This window comes from Rhamphochromis sp. 'chilingali', assembly GCF_963969265.1.
Source record: "Rhamphochromis sp. 'chilingali' genome assembly, chromosome: 3".
NCBI classification, from domain to species: domain Eukaryota; kingdom Metazoa; phylum Chordata; class Actinopteri; order Cichliformes; family Cichlidae; genus Rhamphochromis; species Rhamphochromis sp. 'chilingali'.
In genome coordinates, this window is record NC_137931.1 from 38388225 (window position 1) to 38408489 (window position 20265).

Sequence of the window (20265 nt, forward strand, 5' to 3'; positions counted from 1 at the left end):
ATACTGAAAATACAAAGCCAGTAATGGTAAAGTTGGAAAAAAAAAAAAAAGACCAACTATGAAGTATCATAGAGGGGTGACTTAGATAGACAGATGGCCTGCTATACATTTACCACAATATTGACCTTTAAGGCAAAACTAAATAAATTGTAGTGGTATCTGATAGTGCAGTGGTGTTCTCCACATTTTTACGGGATTCCTTCAGTAGACCATCTTTCCTGAAACATATTTGACTTGGAAAAGCCAGGGCACTCTGCAGGTTTGCATGTGGCACAGAACATTTGGTTCTCTTATTCAAATGTTATAAGCAAATCTTTAGAAGAGTCTTAAGCTATGGCTGAAAAGCTAGAGCATGGATACACTTCTATTTTTGTCTGTCTGGCAAAAATAGAAGTGTATCCATGCTTAATGCAAATCCTATATACAATAAGATGAAATAAACACAAATCTCAAACTCAAAAGCAATAAATATCACAGCACAAAGGTTTTTACTCCACTACTCAAGGTTCAAATTATGTTCCATCTGACATGAATAAATAAATAAAAAAATCAAATGAACCAAAAGGTTTTAACAATCTCTATAAAAGGAACATATAGTGGTGTTTGAATTTATGCAACTGCTGGGACACAACTTCCAGTCTAGTCTTCAATGATCTCTGCTAAGTGTATAGTTGACAGTGAATGGCCCCTTAGCCTCTTTCCCTCCCAAGAAAGCCCTTGTTCTTTCTCGTCCTGGTTATGGCCACTGATCTTGATGCTAAATCACTAACAGGCTGATTCACGTCATAGAATAATGACAGCAGTTTTCAAATTACTCTTATACTGCAGCATAGGTAACCAAAATGTTAAATTATGCAGCCACCAAACACTACTACACTCCTGAATAAAACATACTACTTTTAGTCACATTTGCAATCATTGAGAATTTATTTATTCACTTGCTTTTGCAAGAATGCAGTACAATTTTGATGGTGAGAAAAAGCAAAACTTCCAGAGAAAATCTATAAGGAGAACAGGGAGACATCACTGAGCTGTCTCGCCAACGAGTTCCTCATTACTTGTACCGAAACCAACTCCTCCACCTTGAAGTGCAAGTAGTGATAGCAGTCCCTGTTCTGCTATGGGTTTGGTATAAAACCACATGAGCCAAGTTCCCACCGATTGCAGATGTTTGTTAGAGAAGCCATCAAAACAAAATCCTCATTGGCTGGTGGGATGTAAATTTTGAGAGAATGTGGCACTATAATCACTTTATCTCACTTATCCTGTCTTAATTATCCGAAAATTAAACTTGATTGACTCTGTAAAGGATTTTAATTATATCAAAAACTCCCACAACAGAGAAAAGGTCTGCACAGAAGTGCTGGAGCTACCTGGTAAATAAGAGGGAGAGAATTCACTGACGGGGAAAAAGTGAAGCGGAAATGTAAAAATATATTATCCACGCCAAGAGAGCCACTGACGTTAGATACGATGTAAGTTCAAACAACATCAATCTCAAACCTTCTGTGCCTCTAAGAGACTACCTGTACAAAGTTACACTGTTACATGTATCATTTACTTGATAAAAATATAAGGCAAATGTAGTTCACGTCAGTATGCAGTAGAAGGACCACTCTCCATCACATAGTGCAAAGAGATGTGTTGTAAACCAAAATCTGCAACCACCATTCAATGAACTGAGATTCCCAGTGTTTGTGTGTATGCATGTGTCTGACACACATTCCTTTAAGGTTGATCAAAAGAGGATTAAAAGGTGGGAGTAACTTGAGGTATGGAACAATGTGCAGGCAGGAAAATAGCAGGACACCGACCGTGAGCACTCATGGATGTAAACAAGGCTGGATTTTAAACACTTACTGGATTTGGCATTTCTTAGTCCTCAACTTTTGTTTTCTTACAAAAAAAAGGGAGAAAAAAAAAAGAACAACAACTCTATAAAACTTAATAATCGTCTTTTTTAAGTGCAAATGAAAGTAGGGAGGTAGAAGAGGCAGCGTAGTAGCATGTATTGTGGTCATGCTGTCCAGCAGCACAGAGAGTCTTTCAAACATTTCCCTCTTTGTTTACTGTGCTCCACCAACACCCCCAGTGATGTAACACAGCTAGCTCCTAATAGCCAATCAGTGTTGCGTCCTTTACCCCCTCCATCCTTTTCGCTCCCACCCCAGTCCAACTGGATTGTGTATACTCCAACAGTGTACTTTTCCAGTCAATGAGAAAAACAAAGCAAGGCATCCTTTTTTGGGCCAAGTGTCTGCATTGCTCCTCCCCCCTCTCATTCTTTCTCCCTAGGACATGCCAGTCATTAGTAGGATGCCAGGCTATGACTCTCTGCTAAAACCAACAAACGCACAAATCATAGCAGAGAAATTGAACGAAAAACAAACAAAACAAAAAAACCCCAAACTATACGGTTGTTTACAAACTCCTCCAGAATTTAGGCTAACTGAAAGTTTATTAACAGAGTTTTTGACTAGGGTAAAAGCCAAAGAGTAAGTGCATTGTGGTTAATGTACCTATTATTATTCAACTTTGATAGTGAGTAAACTGAATGAACTAATTGTTGATTTGATTACCGCAGCTCTCTGAGCTCTCCAGCTTTTACCTCCTTTGGCTTTATTGCTCTTCACTGCAAGCTGGCTGATTTCACATTAACTTACACTGCTTTTACAAGAAGCAATTAAAGTATTTTAACAAAACATGGATATTTAGTGATCACATATTGCAAGAGGAAGCAATACAATAAATTACTTTATTAGTATTTTGTCACACCCTTTGCCCGAAGTCCTGTTTCACTTCTCATTCAAAGCCAAATTTCACTTCTGGCAAGTCTAACTGTCAAAGCATGTTTAAATGTTAATCACTGGAGAGAAGGGGGGGGGGGGGGGGGGGGGGGGGGGGAGAAGCAATACAATATTGTAGTATTAGTAGCGTTGAACCACATGTATATTCCATATCTCATCTGAATGCAAATGAGTTATTTTAAATGAATGTTCAACACTTGATGGCTCTGCAATTCCATATTTAATAACTAATGGAGAATCTCACTTTAAGTTTAGTTTACTGCTTTAGTTTACTACCAGAGTTACGTAACTGAACTCTGGTATCTCAGTTTCTAAGAACATCATGATCTCAGGGTTAGACAGTATTGCAGTTACACTTCTAATACGGAGAAATGTTGTGCTTCTGCTAAAACGCTGCATCAGAAAATGCTCAGCGTGTTTTGTTGTGTGAGGCCTATAAAAAGTGCTTAAGAAATTGAGCGCCCTGCAGGATTACACAACTATTACAGCAGTGGCTCCACCTTGTCACAGTTAAAATAAAGCCCTCCCAAACGCCTGCTCATGAACACTGGCAACAACAGCACAAACACACACATACGGTTGGAATGCAGAGCTGAGGGTGCGTCCTTTTTTCTTTTTTTTTTTGAAACAGAGACAAAAGACTTACTGCTAGGGTTTATGTGGTGCGGCAGTGCCAGTTCTGCCATTATGTCTCGACATGCCGAGTTTTTAACAAGTTATTACTGGTGTACTCTTCACCATTATACCTTCCAAATAAAAGGGAATTTGAAAGATACACTGGAAAAATAAATGTATCACCAGAAGCTGAGGACACTTCAGTTCAAAAGAGATTAATTGAGAAACCAATAATGACATGTTCCATCATGGATGAGCAATATTCAGCAATTAAAGGCCAAACTTTGATTTCATTGAGTGTTTTAATTAAATTATTACTGGATGTTGTAATGGAGAAAGCATCATACATGCATTTAACTTAGGAGCCCTTTTTGCTATGAATAATAGTAAAGGTAGAAAGTAGTTAAAAAGGGATAAATGGAACAAAGTTGTTTACTCAACAGGTAGATGTTTTACTGCAGAGCCTTGTATTTCTGTGTGCCCTCACATACTTACAATATCTTGTGTTACTTACTTGTAAATTTCCAAGTAAGTAACACAAGAAAGACAACTGTGTTTAAGGGTAACAGCCCCAGTTAAATGCATTATAAACTCACATTTTCAAATACAAATTATTTTTGGGGGATACAATCTATAATTCTTCAAGTATTCTTCAAATACTTTTTTTTTAAAAATATAAAAGTCTTCAAGTAGGGGTGGGCGATATAAACGATATACGATAGAAACTATATAAATTTGGCCAACGATAGAGATTTTGACTATATAAAATTTACCCGACAAATAGACTCCTTGGTGATAGATTCAAAATAGAAACTGATTATTGTGTTTTTTGTGAAACAGAAGAGGAGGATTTGGACCATCTATTCTTTTTGTGCAATTTTATACAAATATTTTGGTTGGATTTTCATACCTGGCTTTATTCCAGTGGGATTCAAATTACCCCATTTACCTTAAATATGATAATGTTTGGAGTGTTTTTGAAAGAAAAGAAAGCTAATTATGGTGTTAATGTGTTATTAATCTTGTGCAAGCAATTTATACATAAATGTCGTTTTCTTAAGACCAAACCAACACTAGCTTACTGGAAAAATGACTTAAACCTGTTGGTTAAATCTTTGACTTTAGTTAAAAAGAAAAAGGCTGCTTTTTTTGTTTCCTTTTTGGAAGATTTTGATTTAGTGAGTTAATAATCTGTTAAATTATGTGACCCCATCTTTATATTTTCTTTTTCCTAATATGTAAGGAATGTTTATTCTCTGAATGTGTAATATATGGTGCATTTTGTTTGTATGTAAATTTTACTAATATAAAAAAAAAAGAAAAGAAAAAAAAAAGATTTTGACTATACCGCTCTATCGCGAAAGCGCATGTTGTTGATGACATCAAGCTGCGCCTGTTTTGGTCGAAAGCATCGCAGCGGCTACAACCATTATCGTCTGCAAATTATGCCGGGCGAGAGTGATAGCAAAGAGATGAAGCACTTTTGAAATATGGGGAAAGCCAAAAACTGCGCTTCCTCCACTTCTGTAACATTATTCATTAATGTTGAATTCTCTTGCAGCTGCTCTATTCCCATGTTGTTGCCGTATATTAATAACTAACCTGAATGAATAATCTCAGTTGTTCTCCTGACTGAAGTTTGCCCCGTGTATAGCATCCTGCTATGCGATTACATTTGTCCCTGACCACCAGAATCCCTCACGTTAACTTTTATCGAGTGGGAAAAAAGTTGCCGTTCATCCCCCAGCTTCACTGTGCTAATGTTATGCTAACATAGCTGTGTCGCTAGCAATCACGTAGCACAACATTATATACCAGGTAGTCCAACTTCAGTAACCCTGCAAACACCACTGCTGTTTAGTTTCCTGTCTTCGTTTATGTTGGAAGTGACAGCAGAGCTGTACGTTTTAATTAGTTTCAAAAATCTCTCAGTCAGAGAGATTTAGGTGGAAACTAGCGAGCTAACTTCCTGTTAACTTCTAACTCCGTTAAATTTAATAAATTCTGTTTTCATGGATGCTTGGATGTTAAACTTAATTGTTACACCTGCTGAAGCAGCAACACTGATGATTTTATTAAAGATTAAAGAATTTAGACCGTTTTTAACTCTCAGTGTTCGTTTGACTTTGGGACCTGAAACGGACGGAGTTTTGGACCCAGATTACTCCGCTAAGCTCCTCACTACGGCAGCCGTAATGCTGACAATCCATCAAAACATTTTTTAACAGATTTCTGCTCGCCAAAATCGGTTCGACATCAGTAAGCACAACCAGAATTCATACATAAGGCACACTCGATTTTTGAGAAAATTAAAGGATTTTAAGTGTGCCTTATAGTGTGGAAAATATGTTATACAGAAAAAAAGAATATATCGCGATATATATCATTACCGTACATGCTTCAAATTATATCACGATATGGATTTTAGGCCATATCGCCCAGCCCTATCTTCAAGTATTTGCTACCTTCAGGGAGAGGATTGAGACTTCCTCCAAATGTGTCTGGCTGGATGTTTACCATTCTTACATATTTCGGGGGGGGGGGGGGGGGGGGGGGGGGGGACGGACAGTTACCAAGGTCAAACAATAACTGCTATGTGTTTCATGAAAAATTTGTCTTGTGATCACTGCAACCACACTCTCCTCGATTTTATAACTCACATATCCGTTTCAGGGTTAGGGGGTTCACGCCTCTCCCATCACATACTGTGTGAGGAACAGGGTAAACACTGAGCAGGTCACCAGTATAAAGACATTCAGGTCCATGGAACATTTATTTGGTTAACCTGCAAATCTTCAGACTGTCTGACAGAATAAGAGCACCTGTAGCACGTCTGATGCAGACTCAGAGAGAACATGCAAGGTTGACAAAAGAAAGGCTCTTGAAAGGGGACATGTTTCTTTTCAAAGCCAATGAAAACAGTTAGACTTTGTGCATTCTACTTTTTACAGATGTAATGCTTTTTTCCTGCAGTGCATTTGTGACAATTTCAAAAGATAGAAGTTCAACAAGCTCTCGTCCGCCTAAAAAGCTAGAAATAACTTTATACATAATTTTAAAGGGAGTTAATTTCAACACATTTTGGATGTTGCTGATACAAGTTTGCATTCTAGAAATTTAAATAGCAAACTTTTACCTAGTAGACTAAAATGACTGTGGTTATTAAATACCTAGAAACTTGTGTTGTGGTTATGGCAAACAGAAATGAAGTGTAGGTCCAACCTCGACATTCACTTAGCTAGCTCAAATTGTGCAAAATAAAACATCAATTATGTTAAAAGCACTAGATTGTATATCTTCTGGCACACAGTGATCTAAATTGCTGGCTAAATCCTCAAATATACAGTCATTGAAGTGGGGTGTAGCACATCTGTTCATGTTCACTGAAGCTTAATACACAAATTTCTCTTTGTTGGCACTCTTTGTTTTTTGGCCAGCATGCCTTTGCCATAATACACGGAATCCTGACTTGCAGAAATGGCTCCCAATAACAAGAAAACAATTTAAAAAAATAAATAAATCAAAAACTGTGATATTCTAATGCATCGAAAATTGTTAGAACTAATTAAAATGAATTTAACTGGCATGCTGATCAAAATACATAATTAATAAGTCAGTATTTTGTAACCACATTGCACGTATCTAGAAACAATATCAAAATGCACAGCATACACGGCATGAAAATTGACAAATGTTATAGCCATCAAAACTGACAAATTCCACTATGGGTGTGAGTGGCAGAGAGAAACACAGGTAATATATTAGCATATACAATTTTTAAAAAAAAGTGTACGGCCCTATAATCAGTCTCAGTCTTTTCCTCATTTGATAATATAAACAGAGGCAATGCCATTTAGCATCTGCTACTGAAAAATTGATAAATAATGTGCAAATCAATCATTTAAGTCCAAACCTGAATGATACAAATCTAAATTTAAATTTTAACCAAAACAGAATAAGTCAGGTGATTAGAGCCCAGCAGATAAGCCTTTAAAGAGGGTCTAACTATTCCTCTTTCAGACAAAAGGAACAGTGGCTCAGAGGTTGTATCGCTGAGCTAAAGCAGTCTCATCAAACACTTTTGCGTTGACGAATAATTCTGTTGCAGCCTATGTGTTGTCTTTTGTGCATTCAAGGTGAACTGTTAAACTGCATAAACAGAATTAAACTACACAACAGTTATACGTGTTACTAATGTAACTAAAAGAGGTTCATGAATAGTGCAGTTTACTACTTGACCTCTTTGTCCATCCCTACCATTTCAATGAGACTGGAGAGACAATATCTTTTTGATTCCTGATATATTATGGGCTGCATGGGAAGCTAATAATAGGAGGCAACCAGAAGACAGATCAATAGTAGAGAAACATTAGCTGGCCCAGAGGAAAGGAAGAAGAGGATAGCGAAACTAGGAGGACGGGGAACAGAGTAGATAGGGGAGCACTCCTAAGGAAGCGCTTAACATAGTAATTTGGATATTAAAATCAGGGGTGCGTCAGCCGCATTTTAGTATTGGCGAATTTGCTTTGATGACTCCGGTGGCATGCACTGATGTCAGCTGCTGATAATTCGCTGTTGTGGCTCATAAATTTAGAAGTCCTTGAATCCTTGTGTTTTGAGTTCAATTTCATAAACTTGCAAAACAAGGTTTCTTTGTTCCCTTCACACAGACGTGGGGAAAAATGAAAAAACATCTATATCTATATTGACTGTTACGCAAACTGTTAACAACAGCCAGCCGAAATAACAATATTAACATTGATAATATATCTGTCCAAAATGTATAATCAGTAAATGCAGATAGCAAGTTGATAAATACAGAAAAAGTAAAAGAAAGTTAGACAAGATCTTCAAAAGAACAGAGGGAATACTTCATGTCCATCTGTGTTATGTATCAGTAGATGCTCATCAATAGAAACATTATCTTTGGGACATCCAGGAGCCAGCAGAATGATGATGAGTGCAGGAAGAAGGGCACTCTGCTGAATGAAGACTTTAATTGCACCCACTTGCATACACATCAAACAAGGCCGACTAAACCTGCACTAAACATAATCTGTCATCTTGACAACTCCACTAATGGCCACTTTTCTTATACGGGAAGGAGATATAAGAAATCCACACATGGAACGCACAAAGACATGTACAATGCTGCACAGGCTCTGCTGGCTGCGTGTGGCAGATAAGTCTGGTGGCAGTAAGTGCGGTATGTAAACATTTGTGCAAGCTTGGAAAGATACTCACAGCTGCTACTCCAAGACTTGAGGAGAGATTTGATGCTGATCTCAAAGAAGACAGAATCCTGCAGGCTCAGCATGGTAGCTCCCAAAAGTTAAGCTTCCCCAGAAGGCACAAATTTTACAGGTTTCCTTTCACCTTTATTTCCCAAAAGCCAAACATTCCACTCTTCTCAAAAATAAACACCTTGCACTTATCAAACTTGCAGACTCCACCAGTAGGAGCTGAGTACTAGCCTCCACAGGTGCTAGTTAAAGGCAGCATCCTGAAGAACAGTGCGAGCAGATGCTGACGGAAAACCCAAGAAGCCCTACCACTTTTTCGCTTTTGCCACCCAGTTAGCTGAAGTAAAAGTGATCAGAAAGAAGAGAGAGAGCGCGCAGCCTGGCTAGTTAGAGAAGTATTCCACCCAAGAGCCTGCTGCCCACTTGCCAGTCCACAGAGTCCCTCATCCCCATTTCAGCAGAGAAAAATCCAGAAACCGAAGGACACAACTGCATGAGAACTTTTGTTCCTGAAATGAGGGAAAACAGCAGCAGAACAGTACGCGATAGAAGTCTTAACAATGTGCGGTAATATTCCTTCTCCCCTTCTCTTCCTGTGTGTATGTGTGTGTGTGCGTGCATGTGTGTGTGCCAGTCCTAGCCCGCTAGCACCGTCAGCCACCCTCCTCCTCCTGCCCCAAAAGCTCTCTCCCTCCGTGTTCGCTCATGGCCAGCCCCTCCTCTTCTGAGTGAGCTCTTGTTCTTTTGCCTGCTCTTTTCTCTCAGAGTGAGAGAGATGGAGAGAGCTTGTTTCAACAGCAAACAGGGAGGGAGGGAGCAGTGCGTGGGGGTGGTTGATGTCATCAAAATGCTGCGAGTGTTCCCTGGCCGTGGTTCAGTAATGCATACGCATGTCAGAGCTGCTACTGTGCTGCCTCTCTGCTAGCCTATCAAAGCAATACTTCCTGTAAGCTCCGCAGCAATACTGATGCGTCATTCCAAACTGCAGTAGGAGGGAAAGGAAAGAATGGGAGGTGGATGAGGGAAAGGAAAGAGGAAGGATAGATTGAACACACCTTAACTAGTCAACCAAAATAATAAAAATATGTTCCTAAATTAAATGTATTAAATGTATATTTCACTTTTTAAAACAGGAATATATATGACGTAATAGGAGTATGTTAATGCAACTCACTACAGTCAAGTGAGATGGATAGATGACTTGCTACCTGTTTTCTTTGGCATTATAGTGATCGAAACTAATCTTCTTGCTAAGCTAACTGCTCACACCCACAGGAATCATGGGCATTACATCACTGCCCTGTCTGAAAGCTACCAGGCATAGTAACACACAGAATGATACACAAACACACAACACACCCCATTAGTAAGAAAACAGCCCATTGTTTTTGTGTGAATGTGAAAGACACACGCACACGATTCAGCTGATATTTTAATCTTGCACTGACGCTAGTTATTCCTGCCCTGGCAGAGACTTTAATGCTGATCCACATGACATCAAGCAATTTGTAGTCAAGCACAGGATTAAGTTTGTTACCAAAATATTGTGAAGGGAAAAGCAGTGGGAAAGCTGCAAAAGACAAATGTTCTTTGTCTTCTTTTAGTTTAGTCTTCATTTCTCGCTCGCCCTCAGTCTCTCCCTCCGTCACATGTCCTCCACTACACAAGTTATGCAAAGTGAGGCAGAGCTCATTGCAAACAAACAACACAAGCAGATGCTTTGTCAAGCCCTGGCTGGTGCTACCCCGACGCAGGCTTCCACTGTGAAACTCTGCCTTGTAATACACAAACAGATTGTTTACAGTACCACTGCAAATTTGCAGCAATCACACTGTTTTATTTTAAGCCTTAAATCGGAACTTCTATGAGTCATGTTTAATCTTTCCTAGAGCTACATTAAAAGCAAGATACTGCCCCGTCTGTCTGTTCAAATCTGACCAACTGCATTTCCCCAAATGTCAAAGTATTACGTATGTGTCTAATTTACTAACCTAAAAATCCCCAGGATTACACTCATGCAGCAGCTTTACTGTGACTAATGGCCACAACTGGAGATGTAAAGCCATATATAGAAGTCTGTGAAGCAGAGTCTGATCCTGAATGAGAAGGGGAACAGCTTGCTGTTGCACAATTCAAAGACAATTTAGGAACATAGCAGGATGTTTCAAAATATCAGACAGTTTCTAAGTAATGAAGTAAAATATGTTTTGGGGTTATTTTGTTAAGATGTCACTAGATTACTTGTAGCCTTAAATTAGTTAATTTAATGAGGAAATGAAACTCTTGAGATTAAGAATTTCTTTTGTGAGAGTTCTGGGTCATGTCAGGAAACATGAGCCGACCGCATTTTCAATGGGAAAAAAACAAAACAAAAAAAACCCCAAACCCAAGCATGCACAGGGGCAACATGCAACACAGAAGGACTCCACCTGTGGGGGTTTTTTTGTTTTTGTTTTTTAATCTTTGGTCCACCCTTTTTCTATCTGACACAAATGCAGTAAGTAACAGCACAGAGGGTGGATAGCTGAATAGTTTTAGGGATCAGTCAAGTTTGACTGTTTTCAAATATAACTTACTAAATGTGCTCCCTTTACATGCCTTGGCTCTAAGTTCATGTAGTGGGAGGACAACAGAAGAACTCATGGTCAAATCCTGTTTAAAAACAACATCTGGGTTAATATTATTGTAATCGACAAACGAGTCAACATAAAACAATCAGAGCTCTCTGCAAACATTGTTTTCTGTAAACCAGCTTTATTGTTTAAGGAATGCAGGACTGACCACACCGTCTCTCTGGGAACACTAGAGCTAAAAGCTACTGTCCGATGGAGCTGACGTAAACCGAGAACTTCAAATAAACACCATTATAACTCACTTCCTGGAATAAAGTCCTCACTGATCAAATAATCTCAACTAAATGCACAATCAAGGCAGGTTACTTAAGCTTCATTCACAAAGTAGGAGCAGTGACTGACAGTTAGCCATCCTGGCTGCAGACAGTATAGAGCAGCTGCTCCTCCCCGGAGCCCATGGGGTGGAGGATGCATTTCCTGTGCTGGCCTCTCTGAAGGGCAGTGGTGGGAACAATAATCGATAGGAGCTGTAATTCAATCCCTGACCTCCCCAGCGATGCCTGGGCTGCAGAGGACACATCATTTAGATCCATCACAGCATTCTGAGTATGCAGCACAATTCTGCAACCTGCACATCTACTTACTTCCGCATGCTCCGTTGACTCAGACCCAGCTATTTCATTGCACTTCTGTATTAAACACCACACATTTAGACAAAGGTTTTACACAAAACTAAATAGGCTGGATTTTTTTCCCTTTAGTAGTATATTGCAGTTTAGCTGAATGACAGTGGATCTAACCTTCATATATAATGTGTTGCATAAACCATAAACGGTCAAATTCTATGAGACAATCTATTGATTCTGCTCAAGCTGAAAATGAGCAAACTCATTCTTTTGATTCGCCTAGCAAATTAAGACAGTCTAATTGGAAAAAAAAAAAAAAAAAAAAAAAAGAGTATTTCTTAGGTCAGAAGCAAAAGCCCCCGTGGAATGATGAGCAGAACATGAGGAAAATCTGAATAAAAACACCTCTTAACTCAGGTTTTAAAAGGTCAGTTTATTACTCATAGAACCAAATGTCTTCAAGTTTATTCACTATGGAACAGCTGGCTGGAGAATGAGTATGAACAATGATTCACAGCATTCGTCGATATGACACCATATTCCCACTAAATGCAGGCTGCACTGCGCACCATTATGGAGTTTGTTTCACTATTGTTGGCTGACGACTACTTAAGAAATTCCATGAATAAGTTCATCCATCCTGTCTGGATACACACCCTGTGGAGTGTTTAGACAGAAATTTCACAAGGATCTTTTATTACAGAAGCACAACCCATCACTGCACCATTTTGTCACATGCTCCAAACACTCCCTAATCACAAACCCGCTGCACCCATTAACCAAATACAGTCCTAATCAAACGTATCCTGAAAACTGAACTGTGCATCAAGCAGTTGAATATTGTCTAAGCCTGCAAAAGATGACAAACGACAAAATGAAAAGAACAGCACCGCCTTAAAAGCCACAGACTATGCAGGTTCTTCAACAAGGGAAGTGTCACTCCACACGGAGTTAAAACTCAATTAAAGCTCCTCTGACCTCATCTTAATGTAGCAATCACGCTACGTCTTGTAATGCATAACTCACCATTGTGACCCCTGCCATCACCAGCATGGTTCAAAAAGGAGACTTTTTTAATATGATGGATCTTTCCTAATAGGGAAGAAAGAAGGAAATGTTTGAAAACAATTTGCCCAGTCAACAGAAACTGTCTTTCAAAATGAACATCAGCCTATAGCCTGCAGTCTGAGCCAAGCACATGAACAAGAGTTTCATGAGCCAAGCTAGCAAAACTTTAGATTATCTTCACACTTCACCAAACCAAAATGAAGAATATCACTTTGTTATTGTGGGTTAGTTTAACCGGTTGAATAATGTTATTCATAAAAGACTAAGAGGCCAAGTGAGTGCAGCAGAAGGGAAGGCTGAGTCATATTTTAGCCATGAGCAAATAGGGAGCAAGCATGCTCTGACAGGTAGCAGTGGAGGGGAAAAAAGAAAATACCCTGAGAAGTTTACCAGTGTAAACTGGCTGACCTACATGAAAAATTATATGTACATAAACCTTTAACTACTGTCACAGGCACAATATATCCCCTACTACAGAGGCATGACACTGGCTTTGGATGTGTCCAGGCGGTGAACGATTATTGAGTTGATGTGGCAAAAGATTTGTATTTGCTTCAGAGCAGACATGGTAGCAGCTGGTATACACCACCTTTTGTATCCTTTGAACTTAATGCTCCATAGAGCTCCACGCTGTCTCACGCTGTCTGGAATGACTTCAAGGTGCACAATGCGATGGATGTTTTACAATGTCAAACTTCCTGACTGGAAGCGACTGGAGATGTTGACCTTGAATAAGAGCTGGCCAAAAATTTAATTAAAGACCTTTGACTTTTATGGATCTGTCCTCAGAGATTTTTGATCACACCTTGCCTACAGCTTACCTGCCAAGTAAAATAACTCACATAACTCACATAAACAGACATAACCTGCATCGCAGCTTTCCTTTTATGTTGTCTGAAAATGCTTAAGATCACCAAAGCTCCAGCCAGAAACAACAAGTATGCTTTTTATCATCCAGTAAGATGTCAGATTGCTAGATCAAATGGTGACAAGACACCCAGAAAAGTCATGATAGTGGGCTTTCTATGGAAAGGCATGTTCACAGATAAAAGAGACTAAATAAATAAAACACTCTTTTTCAACAATCCACCATTGTGTATATAAGTAGCAGTATCTTAAAAAAGGAAAGAAAAATCAAGGAAGAAAGTAAGAAGTATTTGACACATATTTCGCGATGCTGAACTAAACCACCTGGGTAGGACAGAAATCCACAATCCACAAACACTAAAAGGGGTTACAAAAAAGGTTCTATTGACAGTAAACACATCAAGCGGACAGAGTAACCTTTAACACTTTTCTTTGCAAACGCTGTTATCATTTTGACTGGCTCGGTCACAAAAGACAAATAATTTTGTTGCTGTGTTTTAAACTTTTGACAACTAGGTTAATGGCAGCAGTGAATGTGAATAATGCATTAAGAATGCTGACCATGAAAACATGAAAACCAAAATAATGTTTTAAATTGGGCTTGGAAATTTACACTGTATGCAGTTCTTAAATATAGTCTGTGTGGGCACATCACAGCAAGCATTGCCTTTGTAAGCTAAAAGTGGTTTGGTAATATTCGTGAATTGTTTAAATAGCAGTCTGACAGACCACAGTCCAGCCTAAACTTTGCTTTCTTATGCTACTGCCATGTGCTGTCGCATTACACAGTTAAGAGGGCTCCACCTACACTACCTCAGTTCTGTGTAGCTGCTTCTGTTTAATACTGATGTGAGATCACATTTTGACAATGGATTTGGCCAACTAGGCGAAAAACCCGTAATACACGCAATGACATCACTGCACCAATTCCAAATTCAGTATGAATTTTCTGACTTCACTTCCAGTGGTTTTCTGGCTCACAGTGAGTGGGGTAACTACTAACTAGCCATCAGGAAGACAGTCTTGCACATAGTAAATTAAAACTACTACTACTAATACTTTACTGGTATTCCAAACAAATTTTAAAGAAAAATAATTTTATGAAAATGATTTTCCTTTGACTAAAAGATTGGATGGGTGCCAAAAATTTTCCACTCTGTTAACAGTAAGTGAACTGACTGCTACGAATCATAAAATATTAGAAATCCTGCGTAGATAAACTTACTCAATATATACTATACGGTATAACACATCCAGGACCGGCATCTAAAGCAATTAAATCTCTGTTTTCCACACAATTAATTGGATTTGGATTTATTTATTTATTGCACAATTTGAGAAAAATGTATCTTACCACTGTTTGCACTTTAAACATTTAATAGCCTATGCCCAATAAACAAAGAAGAATATGAATAAGGAATAAAGCTTTTATCGCAATGTCAAATTTTTGCATATCTACAGTGTTATTTTGTGTATTGTATATGTTCAGATTGAAATCACAATGGAAATACAATTCATTTGTCAGCACACATGCCCCTATGCCACACTCTCAATTGAGCATGGATTGAGAGTGGTGACCACAGCATTTTACTGCCCTCCACAGTGAACAGAAAACACAGATAACCCAGTCGTATTTTTTCATACATGGTGTATGTAAGCATGTGTGCATAAAGCAGGAGGGTATTAAGCCAGTTTTTGGAAATATGTTAACAGAGATTAACCAAAATTGTAATCTATAGGAAGCACATAAAAAAAGCTATATATATATGAATTGTGTATTTGGGACATTTGTACCTTTAAGGCGGGTATGGTTACTGCGAGCATGTCTGGAGGAGCTTATCCCAGCATCTTGCTTTGTAACCGGATCTACCAGATCTTCTTCAATGGTCTGTCCCATGGTTAGCAGGCCCAGTCTTTTCACCCGGAGAAGCCGTGGGCCTGGCTCCCTGGGTTCAGTCCCCCCATGTTCAGCAGATCCCTCACCTGAGATCACAGCTGGAACCAGGCTCTTTAGAAAATCCATGGTCGATGAGACTTTAGGTCTTTTACTCTGGTGCATAGTCCAGTAGCCTGTGCCACGCCATTCTGACACAAATTACCTGCCTGTTTCACGTGCCCCATTTACAGAGGAGTAGGTAGTCTTTATAGCGAGCTGCAACCTACATGTAGCCGTCAGACGTGCACTCACTGTAAAGTTCTTAAGCTGTGGGCCCTTACAGAGCAACGCAGAAACTCTCTGTCAGGCTCTCTAAAGCTATATAGAGAGCTCCAACTGTAGCTAGTTAACCTGACAGAGTGAGAAACTTTCTACACTGCACATTACCTGTCTGTTGACAGTGTAAAGAGAAAGCAAAAAGACATGGATCTTTTCATAGGCTGTGATGTAATTGCAAGTAGGCAGGGCTATATTTGAGTGCCAGGCACTATCTGGGGTGGGACTAGAACATGTTCCACAGGAGATAACACAAGCTTGGGCCTCTAGCCAATCACAACAGCGACGACACCAGCCACACCCTGCTGGCCTGTGTTACTCACAGGAGAAACACCACAAGAGAAGGAAGAAGATTGACAGGGACTAAAACAAGTAAGGAAGCGCCATAGAGCAAGCTTCACTCGCCCGCCTGCCTGCATTTACTGATAGCGCTTATCGAAGTCGAAATAGTGTCACTTTTTAGTATTCATGCACAAGCACAAATGCTCATTTGCTTTCTTGCTAACTTGCTTAAACAACAAGAGCACCCCTCCCCTTGCTTTCACTTCTGTTCAACTGTGCTGGTGTCTGAAACAGGGTGATGACAGACTGCTGTGCTCTGCTTGGCTGCACAGTTTGTACCTGCAGTGAACTCAAACCCTTCCAAATATCCCTTGCTGCAGAGTAAGGCTGTCTTATGCTGTGCTGACTCTCAAAAGCTCACTGCCTAAAGAAATCATCAATTTACAAATGCAGTGAGTGCTCTACAGCAACAGAGAGCTGGAAGCATTCACAAATTTCAGTGATGGCCACAGCACTAATGTGCAAAAAAAGATTAAAATGCTTAAGATGAACATTATATGCTGTTTCATCAATCAGTAAGCAGCATGATAAAGGGACTGTTCTAATGAAGACTCCAATAAGCACTTTAATATTAATAATGAAATAAGCAACTCTAATATAAAGAGGTTTATGGCACTAAAGTACTCAACAGGATTTAAAACCTTGCTTTACATCTTTAAAAGCTTATTCATCCATATTCCTAACAACTTATCCAATTCAGGGTCGTTGGGGGCTGGAGCCTATCAACTGCTGTCAGGACGAGAAGCAGGGTACACCTGCAGCATTGCTGGTGCATCACAGGGTTAACACAGAGAGACGGACAACCATCCACACTCACTTTCACACCTAACATACAGGTAGGCACAGGGAGAACATGCAAAGTCTCCCCGTTTTCTGGGCCTGACACTCACACTTGGATGAGTTTCGGGGTTCTCATCTTCCTCCTGATGTAAAACTTAAGTCCATTATTTTCCAGCGAGTCAAACGAGGTTTGCTAGAGCCCTGTACAATACAGAAGAGGGAGCTACTCCAAGCTGACATCAAAACCAAGTTTTTGCTATATTAGCTCACATTGATAGCATTATGCTGTTATGAAACACGAATGGCGAACGTACTCAAAAATTAACCGTGGCCTTTAAAGATTTTTTCTTTGTTCGACTAATGATTATAAGGAAATATGCACTCTGTGAGACCAGTAAGTGTGGTTAGGGAGTGTTTACACCCTCTACTGCAGTGTGCGAAAACGTCAACAGCAAGATGATGTAATTGTTGTAGTGTATAAACTATGTCAAAAGGCAGAGACAGGAAGTAAAAGCTAAAGACATCATCCTCTTCCTGTTTCTCTCCTCTGTGCTTTCTGTAAATATAACTGAAAAAGCAATACATGTAGGTATGCATGTACGTAAATATGCTTGAATGTGTTCTTGCATTGGCTGCATATGGTATAAAAAAAAACAAACCCTGATATACAAATAAGGTAGCTGGCTCTATATAGTAGGAATGTAAATATTGTAGTGGCAGGAAACGCCAGACACACTAAAGGGTCTAAGACGGCCCATCAATATGGCCCTATGTATTTATATTAAATAAAAGGGGAATTTTTACATCTTATTATGCAACAGTTTCTCTGGTTTGGCCAACTTGAGATCACACTCTGGTGTTTTTAGCACTTGATCTAAAATTAGTAGATACCCCAAGCTTTAGAGGTTTACAACATGACTACTTGACAAGCAAGCAGAACACTTGTTAAAGTGGGACTGTAGCTAATTAACACTTATGCCCGAAACTACACTACCAAAACATCAATTAATTAATTTTTTTTTAATCACACAATTTTTCCACTGGCATCAACATTTTCATATATAAAAAGTCATAAAATTGAATTAATTTACTGTTAAATCTATCAAAGTGTAAACCTTCACAATCCAGAAAAAACAACTGACACAAAAATGTTTTGTCCTCACTTAAAAGAACACCAGGAATTGAAATGTTAGTTCAGAAACTTCAAACCATTTTGCTTCCATTGCATATAAAGTGCAGCAGGCCTTTTAAGTTGCCATTTCCACTAGAGACCACAGATGTCTGCTAAGGCACAGGAACTAATTTGTAGTTCTAGTTTACATAGTCCTTTGAGTCTTTAGGAATTATATAAGAGTGAGGTAGCTAAATATGTCAAAGTGTGCCCATCTGACCTCTCATCTTACTTGCCAAACTGATTGCCTTAGTTATGGCATGCTGCAATTCATTAGGCTGGTAAAAGTTTCCAAAAGGAATAATTTGAAATCTAGATACAAAACTTGACAAATTATTAAAAAATATAATCCCAAATGTAAGCACAAGAGAAAAAGACTGTTTTAAGTTGCAAAGATTGATGTTGTTTCAGGACTACTGCCAGGCAAAGATGCAGAAAGGAGTTAGTCAGAGAAAGGGAGAAATGGATATGGCAAAGATAGCCATCATTAGGCCAGGGCACCACAATGGTCAGTGGAGGCAGCTGTGGTTAGCTGGGGCCAGGTCTGTGGTGCTGGTGAGTTAGAACAATACCCCTGCACAGGAGGCCCAGATCCCAATCAGCCCAGGAATGTGGAAGAGGAAACTCCGAGAACAATGTACAGTGTTCCTAGGCCATTCTGGGTCCCACCCATTTGTGCCTTGGTCTGCTTTCAAGCAGAAGAAAACAGGAAAACTACTGGGCCAGGGACCAGAAACCAGGGTCTGTTCTGCAGTCAGCTGAGGGGGCTGTCAGCATTAAACCTACCAGAGTCACTATGATTGCTTTGTGCATGCATGAGTCTACTGCCCCACCTCTGGATGTGAGTAAACAGCTAGCATTCCATGTCAAGTAAGGTGAATATGAAAACAATGTTACACTGCCCCCTAATGGTACAAACAGCCACATCATCAAGCTATAACTCTGCCTTCTTATGCAAGACTCTCAAGTGTAACCTGAAATGATTCAGCCATAAAAATTGTGTTTTTGGACAAGTGTCTAACATATTGCTTGGGTGCAACTTCATCTTAATTTTTGCTTACTAACGGCTTGCTCTCCCAAGTTAGTCCCTATAAACTCTGGCTATTCAGATGATAACTCTAAATCTCTCAATTAGGAAACCAATACAGTTAATACGTTTGAAAATAAATATCAGCATTTCTTTTTGTATGCAATTTCTTATGGCCCTATTTGTTTTTATATTTACATAACTGAATCAAATTTAATGTATGCCATGGATCTATTTTTAATTTCCTGTACACAAGTTAAATTTTAAGGCTGTGTTTTCCATTGGTAAACACAAACGAAGTGCTGAACATTCGTACAGCGAGAGATCAAGCTGGTTCAGCCCAGTGCTGAATGGCTGTTGAAAGGCAACCCACAGAGAGCCTGGTTGTCACTGCTGAAGAATGTGAGAATGTGACCTAACCAGACCCAGTGTCAAAATTAACCTCCTTTCTTTCTTTTTTTGTGTCCAGACCAAGTGTGAGATGACACATCTCTCCCGGAGACCAAAACAATATGCACAACCACATATTTAAGCAGTCATGTGACACATGCCGGCATAACCCAACTTCACGACATTTACAGCTCACTGCTGAAAGAATAATTTCAACACTTGATTAAAACTTTTTTCGCCCCTTAAATATTAACACCATAGCTGCTACTGAGAATCATTTTGAGACCTAAGTGGCAGAATTTGCCAACTCTGCCTCACACAAACAGTAGGTGGGCTTCAGTGTAACTGGAGATTTTTTTAAGCCTTTTTTTAGTTGAATCCATTTTTTATTATGTTTGGCACTGTCAAACATAACAATTACTTTATCAAATACTTTATCAATTACTGTCTTATGATGTTTGCTTTCTAAACATGCACTTCACATTTAGGCTTGATACACAACAGCTATGTCTGATTTAAAAATGCCCTGAAAAATACCTGATAC

The 20265-nt window shown here is 39.2% G+C and overlaps 1 protein-coding gene across 11 annotated transcripts in view; it reads right to left on the reverse strand.

The window, feature by feature from the left end:
• Window positions 1-20265, reverse strand: part of fryl (furry homolog, like) — an 85296-nt gene that overhangs the window by 55833 nt on the left and 9198 nt on the right. For 4 of the 11 annotated variants that reach the window (XM_080877007.1, XM_080877008.1, XM_080877005.1 and 1 more), the window contains exon 1: window positions 15594-16097. The exons of 2 other annotated variants lie outside the window; for them this stretch is intronic. In XM_080877007.1, coding sequence (XP_080733133.1) covers window positions 15594-15858 — 265 coding nt within the window. In that variant the 5' untranslated portion in view covers window positions 15859-16097. Of the gene's footprint in view, window positions 1-8666; window positions 9297-15593; window positions 16099-20265 lie in introns of those variants that run through there. 5 more of the 11 variants (XM_080877004.1, XM_080877001.1, XM_080877010.1 and 2 more) reach the window with 3 other exon arrangements.